This window comes from Manis pentadactyla, chromosome 14, assembly GCF_030020395.1.
Source record: "Manis pentadactyla isolate mManPen7 chromosome 14, mManPen7.hap1, whole genome shotgun sequence".
Lineage (NCBI taxonomy): Eukaryota > Metazoa > Chordata > Mammalia > Pholidota > Manidae > Manis > Manis pentadactyla.
This window is the reverse complement of record NC_080032.1, coordinates 63,448,883-63,466,882: the sequence shown is the minus strand read 5'-3', so window position 1 is coordinate 63,466,882 and position 18,000 is coordinate 63,448,883. Positions and strand designations below refer to the sequence as shown.

The 18,000-nt window shown below is 42.8% G+C and overlaps 1 protein-coding gene across 2 annotated transcripts in view; it reads left to right on the top strand.

Annotated features, from left to right (window-relative positions):
• The window catches only part of ANO2 (anoctamin 2), a 283,607-nt gene that overhangs the window by 231,165 nt on the left and 34,442 nt on the right, over positions 1–18,000 (top strand). For both annotated transcript variants that reach the window (XM_057491702.1, XM_057491703.1), the window contains exons 15-17: positions 55–166; positions 2,359–2,416; positions 2,540–2,640. In XM_057491702.1, the coding sequence (XP_057347685.1) occupies positions 55–166; positions 2,359–2,416; positions 2,540–2,640 (271 nt within the window). The remainder of the gene's footprint in view (positions 1–54; positions 167–2,358; positions 2,417–2,539; positions 2,641–18,000) is intronic.

Genomic DNA, 18,000 nt, shown 5'->3' with positions numbered 1-18,000 from the left:
CTGGCAAGGTGAGAAATCCGTCTCAGTCTTTTCAGCTCTGCTCTTCTCTTTCAGAGGTTCCCAAAACAGAACAGACTTTTGAAGAGCGCCTGATACTCAAAGCTTTCTTGCTGAAGTTTGTCAATGCCTACTCGCCCATCTTCTACGTGGCCTTCTTCAAGGGGAGGTGAGTATAGCGGTATCACACATGGAAGGGCAAGGCTGGGTCCTACTCCGGAGTCAGCCTGTCCTCAGTGTCACCTCACACGCTTTCCCCACTCCCACCCCACGTAGCAGTTCGTGAGGCAGTGGTATTAGCACTCAGTCATTTGTGATTAGCATCTTCAGATTCCGATAACCAGGGACACTCTCCAGGGTTTGACTCTGGTCCCCAAAGGGTGAGTCTTAGAGAATCTGTCTCCCAAATTTGAGGATGAGGCTGCAGGGAATTTGACATCTAGCCAATGGCTCTTAGGTTTTGCAATCCAATCCTGATGTTAACTACCCTGAGTTAAGGCAGGCTCCACGATTACAGGCCAAGTCTTCCACAGCACAGCCCCCACTGCAGGCCCTAGCTGCAAGATCTGGGGTTCCGAGGACACTTGTGATTTGATCCACTTACCCTTCAGGTTGGATACTTTGATAGAATGGCTCCCAGAACTCAGAAATGTGCTATACTTAAAATTACAGTTTCATTATAGGAAAGACAAACAAATCCAAACAAATGGATGTGGCACGTGGTACATCAGGTGAGGTTCAGGACAGTTCTCAGTAGCAGCTTCCATGTGCTCAGGGTGCTTTACTTCCTGGCACTTTGATGTGTACCACCAACCAGGAAGCTCATCCAAGTTCAGTGTCCAGAGTTTTTATTGAGGTTTCATTACACAGGCGTGAATGATTGGATCGTTCGCCATGTGATTGAACTCTTTCCCCAGTCCCCCTCTTCCCCTGGGGTCAGGCTGCTATCAGTGCCCCAAGCTTCTAATCATGTAGTTGATTTTTCTGGCAGGGCCTCCCCATCCTGAGTGATCTCATTAGCATAAATTCAGGTTTAGTCCTGGGGCCCACCAGGAAAAACAGACATTCATACTGGGAAATCTCAAGACTTAGAGGCTCCTTCCAGAAGCCAGCAACAAAGGCCAGTCACATTCTTTCTTATATAACAGGTCTAGATGTGAAAATCACTTCTGATAAATAATTTTCATTGTCCCACCAGTTGTTTACCAACAGGGAGATTTCCCAGTAGACATTAACTGGGTCAGGAAAGCTTCCCTGAAGCAGAAAGCTCATCAAGCAGGTATTGATAGCAAGAACTATCATTGTTCATACTCGATAATTTCTTATAAATGTGTTTGTGACCTAATGACAACCCCCTTTCCAGGACCTTTACCCTTGACTCTCATGAAATTCTAGGAGCAGAGAGACTGTCCGTATTAACGAGTATATACATCATTGGCTCTTTCTGTCCAGATTTAATACCAATAGTGAACTGCATACATATCATGTTCCAGGCAAAAAGTAGTGTCCCGACCTTTAGATAAATGTGTGGCATGCTGACACTATACTCTGCAGTATGTGCTGTGAGAGAGGTGCAGGCACGGTGTTGGGAAAATACTTCCTGATGAGCAAAGACAAGAAGAAGATGCCACAGAGACGGAAAGATTTAAGCTGACCCTTAAGTAGATGAACAGGATGTCAACAGGTGGCTGAGGGATGACATTTCAAGTGAGTAGGGTTCTTCCCATTACCTGTCTGGTTCCATGATTGACTTTTACCTCTCTGCTTCCTCCTCACACCTTTGCACAGTCTTCTTATCGCCCAATAAAATAGACCCTACATAGAAGAGGAAAGAGGCAGTCTTCTTCTATTCCTTTGAATATTTGCAATTAAAAGTCTAGATTTTTCTTTTCTGATACCAGAAATCTGTACTTGCAACTGTAGTCCATCTCACCCTTTGCTTCCTGGGAAATCAGAGGCCCTCACTGAGCAGCTGCAATCAGACTCAATTCTTGGCATTAGTTGAGGGAAGAAGGTACACAGTTAATACACTTAGAGAATCCAAATTCCATTGTGTTTAGGCTCGGAAGTTATTACACACACACACACACACACACATGTACTTGTGACCTTCCCAGCCGCACACCAACTCCAGCCTTGGGCCCCATCCCCTGGCATTTCACCAGTTAAGAGGTGAAGGCTAGGTTATAGATACTTGCTAGCTGAGAGCGGTATCGATTCCTGGCCCTGGGTGATTTAGCACCTTCCTGGCCAGAACTTTACCTGGAGTATTTTGAGTGGTGGCTATTCTACTCTGAAGGCGTGCCTGTAAGCTGCCCTACTTTCTCTTTCCCTAACTCTTCCCTCATGTCTTAATTCCAGGTTTGTGGGCCGGCCTGGAAGCTATGTCTATGTGTTTGATGGTTACCGCATGGAAGAGGTAGGTACACACAGCCCCTCGCAGCCCCAGCCCTTCCTGCCCCACCGCAGCACAGCTTCTCCAAGCCCTTGCTTCTCTGAGGGGCGCGTGGTCTGACCGCCTTCCCTCCTCTCCCCACTGCAGTGTGCCCCAGGGGGCTGCCTCATGGAGCTCTGCATCCAGCTCAGCATCATCATGCTGGGGAAGCAGCTGATTCAGAACAACATCTTTGAAATCGGAGTCCCGTACGTAACAAATTTTTCTTAGCTCTCTTCTTGGTGCCAGGGCCCCACCCAGCAGGCCCAGACTTCCCGTAGGATTTTCCTGGCTTGTCCTCTTCTAAGCCAGCTTGGTTACTGACTCCTCTTCCACTTACCCATAACTTTCTCTGTGAGGCAAAGCCTTGTTTGCCAGTCTGATTTGGGATGTTTGAGGCTCAGAAACCTCAAGCACTTGTTTAGTGCACATAATGACTGAGCAGCAGAGCCAGAAATAAGGTACTGCTGGCCTCAAAGTACAGTTTTATGCTACCTGTCTTCCTGGTGAATCAGCAAAGGAGACTTTCAATATAGTGGATAGAGGAATAGGAAAGTTTTAAACGCAATGCAATCGTTTAGAAAAATCTCTAAGAAACTGTGGAATAGATGATCTTAGGAGGAGAAGGATGCATAGCTGGTGAAACACGGGATGGGTTTTCATGTGGATTCTCTTTCCCCTCCCACATGGCTTAAATGGACTTCAGAAGACTTCTTTCATTTAGGTTTTGTATTAAGATAATCATGACAATAAACACTGACTCACAGACCTAAAAGAAAGGGGGATGCAATAACCGAACATCTACCTTCAGGTCAAAGAAAAATGTAACCTGTGCCTGTCATTGCTATTGCTTTTTGGTGTTAAAGAATAATTTGTTTCAGAGGATATTTTCAGCTAGCCTAGCACCAGAGAGCCAGGGAGTGACCGAGGTGATCAGAGGTAACTCTTATTGGCTGGGCTGATTCTGTGTAGGAGGACAGGATAGACAGTTTGCACTGACTCAGGGTTCTTTGCCAACCACTTGCAAAAGCAACCATTCTGGGAGGCAGATATTCAACAGGCCTGTAGGGTTAGGCGAGGATGCTGTCTCCCCATTGGAGATTTTCTGTGCACATAATATTAATGGTTTTGAGAAATCCTGCAATAAAGAAACTTGTTTAATCCCTTTCTTTCCAACTCTGTCTGTTCATGTTACTGGCCAGGGTTCTTAGTTGGGGACATTAGAATTCACTGTGGCTTGTTTAAGGAGCAAAGGAATTTAAGAATAATAAACAGCTAACAGAATATTCTTTAAGGGCCAGAGAGCCAGGCTCTGAGCTATATAACCAGGAATAACAGTGTCCACACTGCAGAGAATACCACTGCCTCTACCTCTCTGCTTGGATGGCTTAGATATTAAAAGATGAGACTTGTTTACTCAAGACACACACCCACAAAAACTGTGGTCTGAATCTAACCAGCCTGTCTTCCTCAGCTTGGGTTGCTCTAACAAAATAATATGGACTGGGAGCCTTAAACAACGGATACTTATTTCTCACAGCTCTGAGGCCATAAAGTCCAAGGTCAAGGTGTGGCAGATTCTGTCCTTGATGAGGCCCTCTTCCCAGCCTGCAGATGTCTGCCTTCTCCATGTGACCTGCTCACATGACCTCTCCTTTGTGTGCTGCTGCCTTGTTGTCTTCTCATAAGGGTGCTAATCCCATGATGGCAGCCCTGTCCCCATGACCTTATCTGACCCTAACCACCTCCCAAAGTCCCCAACTGCAAACACCATCCATGGGGGAGTCAGGGCTTCAGTCTCTGAATTTTGGAGGGGACACACACATGCAGAGCATAACAGCAGCGTCTTAATTTTTTTTCTTTCAACTTATGCACAAAATTTGTATCCAATTAAATAAAAAAAAATACACTTTGTCTTATTAGTACAAATTTTTGGTTTGGGAGACAAAACAGACTGCCCCTGACTGGGTGTGCTCTCTGTGATGCAGACTCCATCCAAACTCAGAGTCAGTAAAGGTCAGGTGTTCAGAGTGGTCAGAGAGGCCCCAAAGCAGTGGGACTCCTTCCGGGCTGTGTCTGGGTCTGTGTCTTCAGAGAAGGCTGCCACCAGTGTCTGTAATGGGCCTTCTGCCATTATTCTATTTAAAGAACCAATTTTCCTTGGCTGTGGGTATCTTTTCTAAACAAAGAACAGACTGACTTGGGTTAATCAAAACCCCTCTTGACACAGGTGTTTTTACACATGGAGAAGGTAAGGCCTGGAGAGATGGCAGCTCCCTGGCCAGAGTCTTGGGGCATTACAGGGTTAGGCAAGAGCAAGAGCTGGAATCTCTCTAAAACTATTTAAAGGTCACTGAGTCCTAGGTTTCTTGGGCTGAATGGAACCATTAGAGGATATATGACCCAACTCCTTTCTCCGAGGGAAACTATACCAGAGGCACCTGTTTCCATGGGGACTGTGGTGGTCTGAAAGGTCCCCAGAGAGAGCCATTTATAAACTCACAGAGCTGAAGTTATGTTGGAGAAAACTTAGTTTACTTGGAAAGAAAGCCCTTCTAATGAGACCCCTACCTCAAGGAATGAGAATCCTCACCATTTCCTCATAACACTTTACCATCCCATACTTCAGATCAGGCCCCACCATCATGCCCCACTCATTAGGCTAAATGAGGAGAGTGTTTTTCTGCCCTCACACTGGGGCAGCCTTGGGAGACCCCTGGGCATGTGCTTTTCTTGGAGGAGGAATGGCAAGAACAGGAACACTGATGTGAGGGCATTTCCTTCCACCTTCCCACTTAAGCCAGACCCTGGTCATCTCAAGAAACTCAACCCTCTGAAACTGTGCACTGTCCCCAGGTTTCTGATTGAAAGCCACTCAATGATAGTCAAGCAAAGCTGGTGAAATACATGGTGGCTGTTTTCTAGTTGCTTACCATCTCAGAAAGAGACCACATTTGTTATGGACAAACATCCAGAAAATATACAGACCACAAAGATGTACCAAAGCCACATCTGGTCCCTTTGAAGCTATGAGACCAGCCCCTTCATCACTGCTGCAAAGGAGAGTCTCCATCCTTCTTTGAAAATCTGGGCAAGACACCTGCCCTTCAAAGATACTGTTATTTTGCTCTAGAAGGAACTGTATACCGATTGTGGGCATGAGAGGCCCATTTTTTCCATCTCTGGACATCTATCTGCTCTACCACTTAGCTCATTCACTCTGGACCCAGAAGCCTTTTATAGAGTGTAAGAGAGGCGAGAACTCAGGCATATGTTTGGACAGTGTGTTGACATGTCCCCTACCCATCAAGTCCATCGGCTCCATAACAGATGAAATTAACATAGGTTATTTGCCTTAAAGGCTAAATTTTCCTTTTTTATGCCTGGCGTATTTAACATGCCACATTGTAATTGATGGCAATTGCACAGTGACTTAGAGCTCTGGGGAAAGTGACGTCTTTAAGTCTTACTGTCCCCCTCTCTTGGTGAAAATGATGGCATTGTGATCATCTCCAAGGTACTCTCGTCTCGACTCCAACATTCTATCAGTGTCTCCTTTAGTCAGTGAGACTGGTCCCTGCTGCTTCCGAATGTAAGTCACTTCTGTTTGGAAAGATTTTTCCTCATTTCAGCTTCTAGTCAGCTAGAGGGCCTATGCAACATAATGATGTAGTTAAATTCAGAGATGTAGAGCAGAAGTATTTCCACCAAGCCCTGGGGTCCTTCATCTCCAAGTTCTTTGTAATCCTACAGGTTGTATTTTTGAGTTTGGTCACAGGAATCACTATGATTATGATTGTCAGATCTTCCCCTTCTTAGAGCCCACTCTCAATAAATTAGACCCATCTAATCCAGAGCACAAGCACCTGGCAATATCCCTGTGTGTGACACCATCGAGACCCATGAAATCAGCAAGAAAATAAAAAGGAGTCTTTCATAGTCAAAACAGAAACTGCAGTTGAGCCTGACAGTGAGGAATGTAGTATACATTATAAAAACTAGACTCTGGTTGAGGTAGCACATCTCTGTGGGCCAGAGGTGGTCTAACAGATGTGGGTTTCAATTGAGGCATGACAGTATACTCACTGTGTGACCTTGGGAAAGTTATTTTAGAAAGATTTGCATCCAATATACTTATGTAAAATATAGCTTGCATAAATGCCTAGCTATCTAGAAAAAGAAAATATGGGCATCCAAGAAAGGAAGAACCATTGTGGGGGTTCCAGGTAGCCTAGGTATTACTGAGTATCATTTGCTTTATAAGTGCTGCTTTGTAAGTGTTGCAAGTCCAGGGGGTGAGATTGAAAAGACCAGTTTAAGAACACTGTTTTGCCCTTCTGTTCAAGGCCAGTGGCTTTTGGTTTACAGTGTAACCCTTATGTACCTTCAGAGCCTCTATCAAATTCTTTCTCCAAGGGAGATAAGTATTAAGTTTTAGAGGCCAAAATGGATTTTTAAAAGCAGAAGCAAGTCTGAGGAGTTAGGTAGGTGGTCATGTTAGATAAGAATATTTAGGATACAAAAAATAAGACCATACAGTTATAACACTGAATGTCTTTAGTGTTCCTCATCTATTTCTGAGAGCAATTTGCTAAGATTCTTCCAAGAAAATTAAAAAATGTTAAAGACTATCTCATTGACCTTTATTAGTAAACCAGATAGTCAGCTATAATTGATCTCTCTCCCTGAGGGTGCATCATTCTCATTAGATTCTCCATGTGTGTGCGTGCCCATGTGCGTGTATGTGTTGCAAAACATACCACAACCACAATTTGGATAGTCTTGTGAATCTTACAGACTTTTAACATTTGTATCCGTGTCTTGGGTCATTTGGGAGCCAACTTTTAAACTCTCTCCCCATATCTAGCTAAACAGTTATATGCATATTAATTTACCCTAAACCAAGTCACTTTTTATATAAATCCATAACATTTTTGAAAATGGAAAACTGACATTATCAGTTACCATGAATAGCACGTAACAGTGGAAAGAAATACAAAAGACAGTAAACATTACTAAACAACCAATGTGTTAGTCCAGGATCTGCATTCTCTTTGTTAAAAAGGAAGTAGCAAAACATTGGGCAGCTGTTAAGAACGTGCCAGCAGCAGAGTGAGGTTTTCTGCTGGACTGCAGTGAGGCCCAATGAGAACAGGAAAGGAAGTGACTCTACCAGGTGCTCTGATGAGATGTAAGGCTGAGTATAGAAGCCTCCCAAAGGTGTCGAACGAACTGCTAGTGGAATGGGTCCTTTGCTTGGGAAACACAGTTTTAGGGCAATGTTACCCCTTAGTCACCTCTTAATCCCACAGGACTCCAGGCGGCTGGCACAGATACCAGGCACATCCAAGAATACTGTGCAGCTGCGCCTGGGGGCCTAGGATGAGCTTCATCAGCTCTCTCAGATCTCTCCCTTTGCGAATGCTGTGTCTGGCAGTGCTACAGGCAGGGTCACTGCAGAAGCTCAGCTCTGTCCAGGCACCTTCCCCCAGAGCAGCACATCCCACCTTTTTTTTTTAAATTTTATTTTGGTATCATTAATCTACAATTACATGAAGGACATTATGTTCACTAGGCTCCCCCCCTCAGCAAGTCCCCCCCACATACCCGTTCACAGTCACTGTCCATCAGCATAGTAAGATGCTGTAGAATCACTACTTGTCTGCTCTGTGTTGCACAGCCCTCCCCATGCCACCCCCCCCACACACTATACATGCTAATCGTAATGCTACCTTTCTTCTTCCCCACACCTTCTCCCTCCCTTCCCACCCATCCTCCCCAGTCCCTTTCCCTTTGGTACCTGTTAGTCCATTCGTGGGTTCTGTGCTTCTGCTGCTGTTTTGTTCCTTCAGTTTTCTTTTGTTCTTATACTCCACATATGAGTGAAATCATTTGATACTTGTCTTTCTCTACCTGGTTTATTTCACTGAGCATAATACCCTCTAGCTCCATCCATGTTTTTGCGAATGGTAGGATCTGTTTTCTTCTTATGGCTGAATAATATTCCATTGTGTGTATGTACCACATCTTCTTTATCCATTCATCTACTGATGGACACTTAGGTTGCTTCCATATCTTGGCTATTGTAAATAGTGCTGCGATAAACATAGGGGTGCATCTGTCTTTTTCAAACTGGGCTGCTGCATTCTTAGGGTAAATTCCTAGAAGTGGAATTCCTGGGTCAAATGGTATTTCTATTTTGAGCATTTTGAGGAAACTCCATACTGCTTTCCACAATGGTTGAACTAATTTACATTCCCACCAGCAGTGTAGGAGGGTTTCCCTTTCTCCACAACTTCGCCAACATTTGTTGTTGTTTGTCTTTTGGATGGTAGCCATCCTTACTGGTGTGAGGTGATATCTCATTGTGGTTTTAATTTGCATTTCTCTGATGACAAGCTATGTGGAGCGTCTTTTCATGTGCCTGTTGGCCATCTGAATTTCTTCTTTAGAGAACTGTCTATTCAGCTCGTCTGCCCATTTTTTAATTGGATTATTTGCTTTTTGTTTGTTGAGGTGTGTGAGCTCTTTATATATTTTGGATGTCAACCCTTTGTCGGATCTGTCATTTTCGAATATATTCTCCCATACTGTAGGATACCTTTTTGTTCTATTGATGGTGTCCTTTGCTGTACATAAGCTTTTCAGCTTGATATAGTCCCATTTGTTCATTTTTGCTTTTGTTTCCCTTGCCCAGGGAGATATGTTCAAGAAGAGGTCACTCATGTTTATGTCTAAGAGATTTTTGCCTATGTTTTTATCTGAGAGTTTTATGGTTTCATGACTTACATTCAGGTCTTTGATCCATTTCAAATTTACTTTTGTGTATAGGGTTAGACAATGATCCAGTTTCATTCTCTTACATGTAGCTGTCCAGTTTTGCCAGCACCATCTGTTGAAGAGACTGTCATTTCCCCATTGAATGTACATGACCCTTTTATTGAATATTAGTTGACCATATATGTTTGGAGTCTCTATTCTGTTCCACTGGTCTGTGGCTCTGTTCTTGTGCCAGTACCAAATTGTCTTGATTACTGTGGCTTTGTAGTAGAGCTTGAAGTTGGGGAGTGAGATCCCCCCCACTTTATTCTTCCTTCTCAGGATTGCTTAAGCTATTCGGGATCTTTGGTATTTCCATATGAAATTTTGAACTATTTGTTCCAGTTCATTGAAGAATGTTGTTGGTAATTTGATAGGGATTGCATCGAATCTGTATATTGCTTTGGGCAGGATGGCCATTTTGATTATATTAATTCTTCCTAGCCAGGAGCATGGGATGAGTTTCCATTTGTTAGTGTCCTCTTTAATTTCTCTTAAGAGTGTCTTAGAGTTTTCAGAGTATAGGTCTTTCACTTCCTTGGTTAGGTTTATTCCTAGGTATTTATTCTTTTTGATGCTATTGTGAGTGGAATTGTCTTCCTGATTTCTCTTTCTATTAGTTTATTGTTAGTGTATAGGAAAGCCACAGATTTCTGTGTGTTAATTTTGTATCCTGCAACTTTGCTGAATTCCGATATTAGCTCTAGTAGTTTCAGAGTGGAGTCTTTAGGGTTTTTTATGTACAATATCATGACATCTGCAAATAGTGACAGTTTAACTTCTTCTTTACCAGTCTGGATTCCTTGTATTTCTTTGTTTTGTCTAATTGCCGTGGCTAGGACCTCCAGTACTATGTTGAATAACAGTGGGGATAGTGGGCATCCCTGTCTTGTTCCCGATCTCAGAGGAAAAGCTTTCAGCTTCTTGCTGTTCAGTATGATGTTGGCTGTGGGTTTATCATATATGGCCTTTATTATGTTGAGGTCCTTGCCCTCTATATCCATTTTGTTGAGAGTTTTTATCATGAATGGATGTTGAATTTTGTCAAATGCTTTTTCAGCATCTATGGAGATGATCATGTGGTTTTTGTCCTTCTTTTTGTTGATGTGGTGGAAGATGTTGATGGACTTTCGAATGTTGTACCATCCTTGCATCCCTGGGATGAATCCCACTTGGTCGTGGTGTACGATCCTTTTGATATATTTTTGAATTCGGTTTGCTAATATTTTGTTGAGTATTTTTGCATCTACGTTCATCAGGGATATTGGTCTGTAATTTTCTTTTTTTGTGGGGTCTTTGCCTGGTTTTGGTATTAGGGTGATGTTGGCTTCATAGAATGAGTTTGGGAGTATTCCCTCCTCTTCTATGTTTTGGAAAACTTTAAGGAGAATGGGTATTATGTCTTCTCTGTATGTCTGATAAAATTCCAAGGTAAATCAATCTGGCCTGGGGGTTTTGTTCTTTGGTAGTTTTTTGATTACTGCTTCAATTTCGTTGCTGGTAATTGGTCTGTTTAGATTTTCTGTTTCTTTCTGGGTCAGTCTTGGAAGGTTGTATTTTTCTAGGAAGTTATCCATTTCTCCTAGGTTTCCCAGCTTGTTAGCTTATAGGTTTTTATAGTACTCTCTAATTATTCTTTGTATTTCTGTGGGGTCCATCGTGATTTTTCCTTTCTCGTTTCTGATTCTGTTGATGTATGTTGACTCTCTTTTCCTCTTAATAAGTCTGGCTAGAGGCTTATCTATTTTGTTTATTTTCTCGAAGAACCAGCTCTTGGTTTCATTGATTTTTGCTATTGTTTTATTCTTCTCAATTTTATTTATTTCTTCTCTGATCTTTATTATGTCCCTCCTTCTGCTGACCTTAGGCCTCATTTGTTCTTCTTTTTCCAATTTCTACAATTGTGACATTGGACCATTCATTTGGAATTGTTCTTCCTTCTTTAAATATGCCTGGATTGCTATATACTTTCCTCTTAAGACTGCTTTTGCTGTATCCCACAGTAGTTGGGGCTTTGTGTTGTTGTTGTCATTTGTTTCCATATATTGCTGGATCTCCATTTTAATTTGGTCATTGATCCATTGATTATTTAGGAGCATGTTGTTAAGCCTTCACATGTTTGTGAGCCTTTTTGCTTTCTTTGTACAATTTATTTCTAGTTTTATGCCTTTGAGGTCTGAAAAGTTGGTTGGTAGGATTTCAATCTTTTGGAATTTACTGAGGCTCTTTTTGTGGCCTAGTATGTGGTCTATTCTGGAGAATGTTCCATGTGCACTTGGGAAGAATGTGTATCCTATTGCTTTTGGATGTAGAGTTCTATGGATGTCTATTAGGTCCATCTGTTATAGTGTGTTGTTCAGTGCCTCTGTGTACTTGCTTATTTTCTGTCTGTTGGATCTGTCCTTTGGAGTGAGTGGTGTGTTGAGGTCTCCCAAAATGAATGCATTGCATTCTATTTCCTCCTTTAATTCTGTTAGTATTTGTTTTACATATGTTGGTGCTCCTGTATTGGGTGCATATATATTTAGAATGGTTATATCCTCTTGTTGGACTGAGCCCTTCATCATTATGTCATGTCCTTCTTTATCTTTTGTTACTTTCTTTATTTTGAAGTCTATTTTGTCTGATACTAGTGTTGCAACACCTGCTTTTTTCTCTCTGTTGTTTGCATGAAATATCTTTTTCCATCCCTTGACTTTAAGTCTGTGCATGTCTTTGGGTTTGAGGTGAGTTTCTTGTAAGCAGCATATGGATGGGTCTTGCTTTTTATCCATTCTATTACTCTGTGTCTTTTGATTGGTGCATTCAGTCCATTTATATTTAGGGTGATTATTGAAAGGTATGTACTTATTGCTATTGCAGGCTTTAAGTTTGTGGTTACCAAAGGTTCAAGGTTAGCTTCTTTACTATCTTACCGTCTAACTTAACTTGCTTATTGAGCTATTATAAACATGGTCTGATGATTCTTTATTTCTCTCCCTTCTTATTCCTACTCCTCCCTTCTTCATATGTTGGGTGTTTTGTTCTGTGCTCTTTTTAGGAGTGCTCCCATCTAGAGCAGTCCCTGTAAGATGCCCTGTAGAGGTGGTTTGTGGAAGGCAAATTCCCTCAACTTTTGCTTGTCTGGGAATTGTTTAATCTCTCCTTCATATTTAAATGATAATAGTGCTGTATACAGTATTCTTGGTTTGATGCCCTTCTGTTTCATTGCATTAAGTATATCATGCCATTCTCTTCTGGCCTGTAAGGTTTCTGTTGAGAAGTCTGATGGGTTTTCCTTTGTAGGTGACCTTTTTTTTTCTCTCTGGCTGCCTTTAATACTCTATCCTTATCTTTGATCTTTGCCATTTTAATTATTATGTGTCTTGGTGTTGCCCTCCTTGGATCCCTTGTCATGGGAGTTCTGTGTACCTCTGTGGTCTGAGAGGCCATTTCCTCCCCTAGTTTGGGGAAGTTTTCAGCAATTATTTCTTCAAAGACACTTTCTATCCCTTTTTTTCTCTCTTCTTCTTCTGGTACCCCTGTAATATGGATATTGTTCCATTTCGATTGGTCACACAGTTCTCTTAATATTCTTTCATTCTTGGAGATCCTTTTATCTCTCTCTGCATCAGCTTCTCTGCATTCCTGTTCCCTGTTTTCTAGTCCATTAATGGTCTCTTGCATCTCGTCCATTCTGCTTTGAAGTCCTTCCAGAGATTGTTTTATTTCTGTATTCTCCCTCCTTAGTTCTTGCATATTTCTCTGCAAGTCCATCAGCATGGTTATGACTTTTGTTTTGAATTCTTTTTCAGGAAGATTGGTTAAATCTATCTCCCCAGATTCCTTCTCAGGGGAAGATGTAGCAGATGTCGAAGCTGTCTGGGTTAGTCTTGTCTGGATCAAATTTTTTGGCCTTTTCATGTTGATAGGTGCAGTGGTATGCTATTGACTCGTCTTGTCAGCTGGGAGAGCCAAGACTTTTTCCACTTGGCCCTGGCCTTTCTTTACTGGGACAACTGCGACCCCTAGTGGCTGGTGTTGGGCAATTGCGTGTAGACTGGGTCTCTGTATCTTGCCCGGCCGGTATGGAGGAAGCTCCCTTGCTGCTATGGCGGGGCCCAGAAGGGGTAATGGACGGGGGGCTGTTTGGCTGTTTACCTCTGTGAGGGGTCTCAGAGCTGTTGCCCAGGGGGTTAGTGCACCCGGAGTTCCCTGGAATTTCCAGATGCTGGACTGTGACCCGGGATGCTTCCGTCCAGCTGTGGGGTCCCCGTCCCTTTAAGACTTTCAAAAAGCACTTGCTTTTCTTTGTCCCAGAGGTGCCGGCTGCGGGACCTGCCCACAGGTCTTACTGTCCTGCTTCCCTAGTTTCCAGCACCCCATGCATGCACTGTGTGTCTGCACTCTGGTGCGGATGGCTAGGGCTGGGTGTTTAGCAGTCCTGGGCTCCCTCTCCCTCCCCGCTCCGACTCCTCTCCTCCCGCCGGGAGCTGGGGGGAGGGGTGCTCGGGTCCCGCCAGGCTGCAGCTTGTATCTTACCCCTTTCACCAGGTGCTGGGTTCTCACAGGTGTGGATGTAGTCTGGCTGTTGTCCTGTGTCTTCTGGTCTCTCTTTTAGGGATAGTTGTATTTGTTGTATTTTCAAAAATATATATGTTTTTGGGAGGAGATTCCCACTGTCCTACTCACACTGCCATCTTGGCTCCACCTCCAGCACATCCACCTTTATTCAGCCTGGTCCAGAGACCAGGAGATGGAAAAATGAAATGCTTCAAAGGAGGCAGTAAAACTGATGGCACTGGCTCTTTAGAGGCAGCTCTGTAACTAATAAGGCCATGAGAGTAGATAGAGCTGGGTTGCCTGGTCTGGCCTTGGACGGTCCCCACTCATGCCACCCCAGGCTCTTGGGGCCTGACACACTTGTGGCAGGTGCTTTTCAGAGAGGTGCTGGACAGTTTCCAACATCATGGGCCTCAGAATGATGTTCACTGCAGCTCCTTCTGAGATTACTGAATTCAGACACGGTGAGTGGGATGGCAGAATCTGATCTTGTGCTGTTCAGTGTCTGAGTCCGTTAACAGGGATTTCCCTCATCCTCCCAGCCTCCACCACATGCACTGCCTTCCCAGATATCTTTGGGCATGATAGACTTTGGACCCAAACTGCCTGGTGCCCCTGAAACATACCATACCATATCCCAGCTCCTTGCTATAATTTTATCTCAAACAGCCCTAGTATTCCTTGAAGGAAAACTGGAAATTGGCCATTTATCATTCAGAGAGATGGATTGTGTGTGTGTGTGTGTGTGTGTGAAAAGGTTCCTTTTTCAAGTACCAAATTCTTTCCTGGACAAATTCTGAGACAGAGCAGATAGAGCAATACTTCCACAGGCAAAATGTCTCCCCATCCTTATGCTTGCTCAGAGCATCAGATGACACCCCCCAAATAGGTGTAATATACCCCTGGACACAGCCAATAAGGTTTTATAAACTTTCTGCTTTTTTTTGGGTAAATGTAATAAATATTACATTTCAAGACATAAAACAGTCTCTCTTTAAAGCCATCACGGGGAAAAGAGGTCTGTGTTCTCCTCAAAGACAATGGAATCTGGCCATGAATCCAGACATTTAAGGAGCAAATTTGAACCTTGTCATGTGTCAAGAAAAAGAATACATAGCTCAGAGATTGATATGTTCCTCTTCTTTGGCCCATTTAAGGCTTGGTTCTGCCTTCTCTAATGGGGCTGAAGGCCTGTGGACCCAGGATCTGTGAAAGGCTGCCTGGAGCCCAGATTCCTGTGGCAGGGAGGCCCCAGGTGTGACCGATGATTGCCGTGGTTTTGGGGTGAGACATGGGGCACAAACAGAGGAAGGGCTCTGAGCTTTCTGGGCAGAGTTTCTCAGACCTGTCATTAAAAAGGGACAGAAAAATAACAGACGAAAAGGACAAGGGGTAACATCAAAGGAGTTATTTTAACGAGTGAGTGCATCATACGGTCAGAATCATAATCTGAAGTTTTCCAAATGGCCCATCTGTATGTCATACAACTTGCAGGATTCCTGTTAAATCCTGCTCTTGAGGGATTTTCTTTATTAATTTTTTTAAATGGTCACTGAGAGTTCCAGGAGGGAAACTATTTGCAGATTTCCACCCCCCCTTATTTTTGACCCACCTGTAGAGTGTTGTGCTGCTGACTACAGAGTCCACCCTGAGGCTCCCTTCTGCCCTGGCCTTCCTTGTCACATGGCCTTGCCATTGGCCTTTGTCCCTATAACTGCTCCTGCCTTGCCCTTTGAAGACTGCTTTCCTTCTTTGCATCCCTTCCTCTCTGCTCCATCCACAGGTGGTGTTCTCTGCTGGGGTTTCAGTTGCTCCGTCCATATGATTCTCAGAGCTCTAGCTTCTATCCAGACTTGTATTCAGAGCTCTACACCCATATGAAACCTGCCTGCTAGACATTCCTAGTAGTTGTCTCATGGGATCCTCCATGTCAGCTGCTCCCTCCCCTCCTCAAAACTGCCACTTCTCTAGTGGACCCTATCTTAGCAAACTGTACCACCCCCCCCACACACTCCCAAAGTCCCTGGGACTCAGCCTTGGTTCCTCACCCTCCCTCCCTTCCAGCGTACAGTCCACCACCAGCTTCTTACCTCTGCCCACTAAGCACATCGCAGTCTGTCTCCTCTTCATGTCCATTCAGGCCCCCTAGACTCTGCCACCATATAACTCCTCTGAACCACCACGTCCTGTGGCTCAACAGACCTTCTTCAATGCCATAACTCATGCTACCTTTTAAGTCTTATCCTTGGTCACTTTCTCACTCAGGCTCTGTACTCCAAGCATTTGAACTCATTCCAGTCTTTTCTCAGCCATTCTCACATTTGTCTTTGGCTGTTGCCCAACTAATTCCCTGTGCCTAGAGCAAATCTTTACCCCTCCCACCACTCTCCCTCTTTCTCACACTGCTTCTATCATCTTTCATCATTCATTTGGTTTATGTGTCTCTTCCTTGTGGAAAACTTACCCTGCTTAAGGTCAGATTAGGTTTCTTTTATGTTTTATAGTTACCTAAACTCCTCCCTTCACTGAACTTACACTTTATTGGTAACACTTGTTTAAATGTCTACTTTCCCAGCTAGTCAGATATCTTATTGGTCACATTAATTTTTTCCTGGAAGGACCATCCTCTAGGAATCCTCCATTCTCCTGTTCAAATCAGAACTATATGTTCACTAAATCTTCTCTTCAGCTGGCAATCCAGTTAGATCCAACAACTCCTTTTTCTGATGGATTCCTTGTTTTCTGGGTTCTGTGTTGTTTTCTTACCTTGGTTTATATCCTTGGTTGGTGAAATTCATCCTCCAGGACCTTCATGAGAATGGATACATGGGAAGTATATCTTTTTTTGAAATCTTGCCTACTTGAAAATTTCTTTATTATGCCCTTGCACTTGATGCATACTTTGGCTGGGTATAGAATTCTGTGCTTAAAAACCATTTGCTGTCTCAGTGTTCATACATTTCCCTAGAATTTTCTTGGATCAAGGGCTGATGTTGAGAATTCTAATATCTTTTTGGTTCCAAATAATTTTTTAGAGAATCTGTGTTTGTCCCTCTGGGCATGAAAACTCTTAAAATCATTTTCATTATTCTTAGAGTTCTGAAATCTCATTTTGATGTTGCTTTGTTGGAGGCCCTTTTTTTTTCTCCATTATGCTTAAGAGGTCTTTCCAATCAGAAAATATATGTCCTTCATGTCTGAGACATTTTCTTACATTTCTTTTGCCTATCATTTTCTGTCTTCTCTTTCTGATTAAGTGTTGGAATTCCTAGACAAGTATTATTCATTTATCTTTTCTTTTTTTTTTCTGAGCGTTCATCGATTTTTAGCTTTCCATTATTTTATTGGACTTATTTCAGATCTACAGTTTCTCCAATGAGAATTAATTTTCTCCAAATGAAAATTTTGCTCTTATTGATGCATAGTGAGGTGGTAGTCACCCAGGTAATATGGGTATTCAGAGACATTAAGGTCTACTTTTTCTTCAGCACTATTTTGACTGATCACTGCCTCCTACCTTTGGTGATACCTGGTACCTGAAAATCCTGAGCCTTTCTGAGATTTTGCAGCATGAATTGGCTTGCTTTTCTCTGTTGTCTTTCACTATAGGCACTTGGTATTCAACCACCAGAGCTTTTCTAACTCCTTCATCCTCTGTCTGTTGTACAAGATATGCATTAACATTGCTCATACACTACTGTGTTCACGACTATTTTATTTTACCTTGTGGTTGTATGCATTTTTAAATTCATTCCCTATCATTTTAGTAGTATTTTAGAAGTGGTTAGGGATATACTTGTGTTCAATTTTCCATGTTTAATTAAAACCACTAATTGCTCGTTATTAAGGATTTGGCCAAGTTTTCTGACTGCTGGTATCTGGAGGAAAAGTCTCAGTTTGAATTCTGGTTCTAGACCTCCTCTCCTCCTACCCTCCCTTCCTTCCTTCTTTGTTTTCCTTCCACTTTTTAATTTTTTTATCTCTCTCTTTTTTGTTGTTTTTCCTTCATTCTTTCCTCTCTCCTGACTCTCTGACAGGGTCTCAACCAGTCCACACTATTTGGCTTCAGAATATTTAGGTTCCTTCTATGTTTTCCTCAAGTTCTTATTATAACAATTATTGCTTTCTATTTTATGAAATATTTTACTGCTGCTTCTGTGGCTCTCAAATCATTCTTTAAATCCTTCTGTGATGATGATGATAGGGAC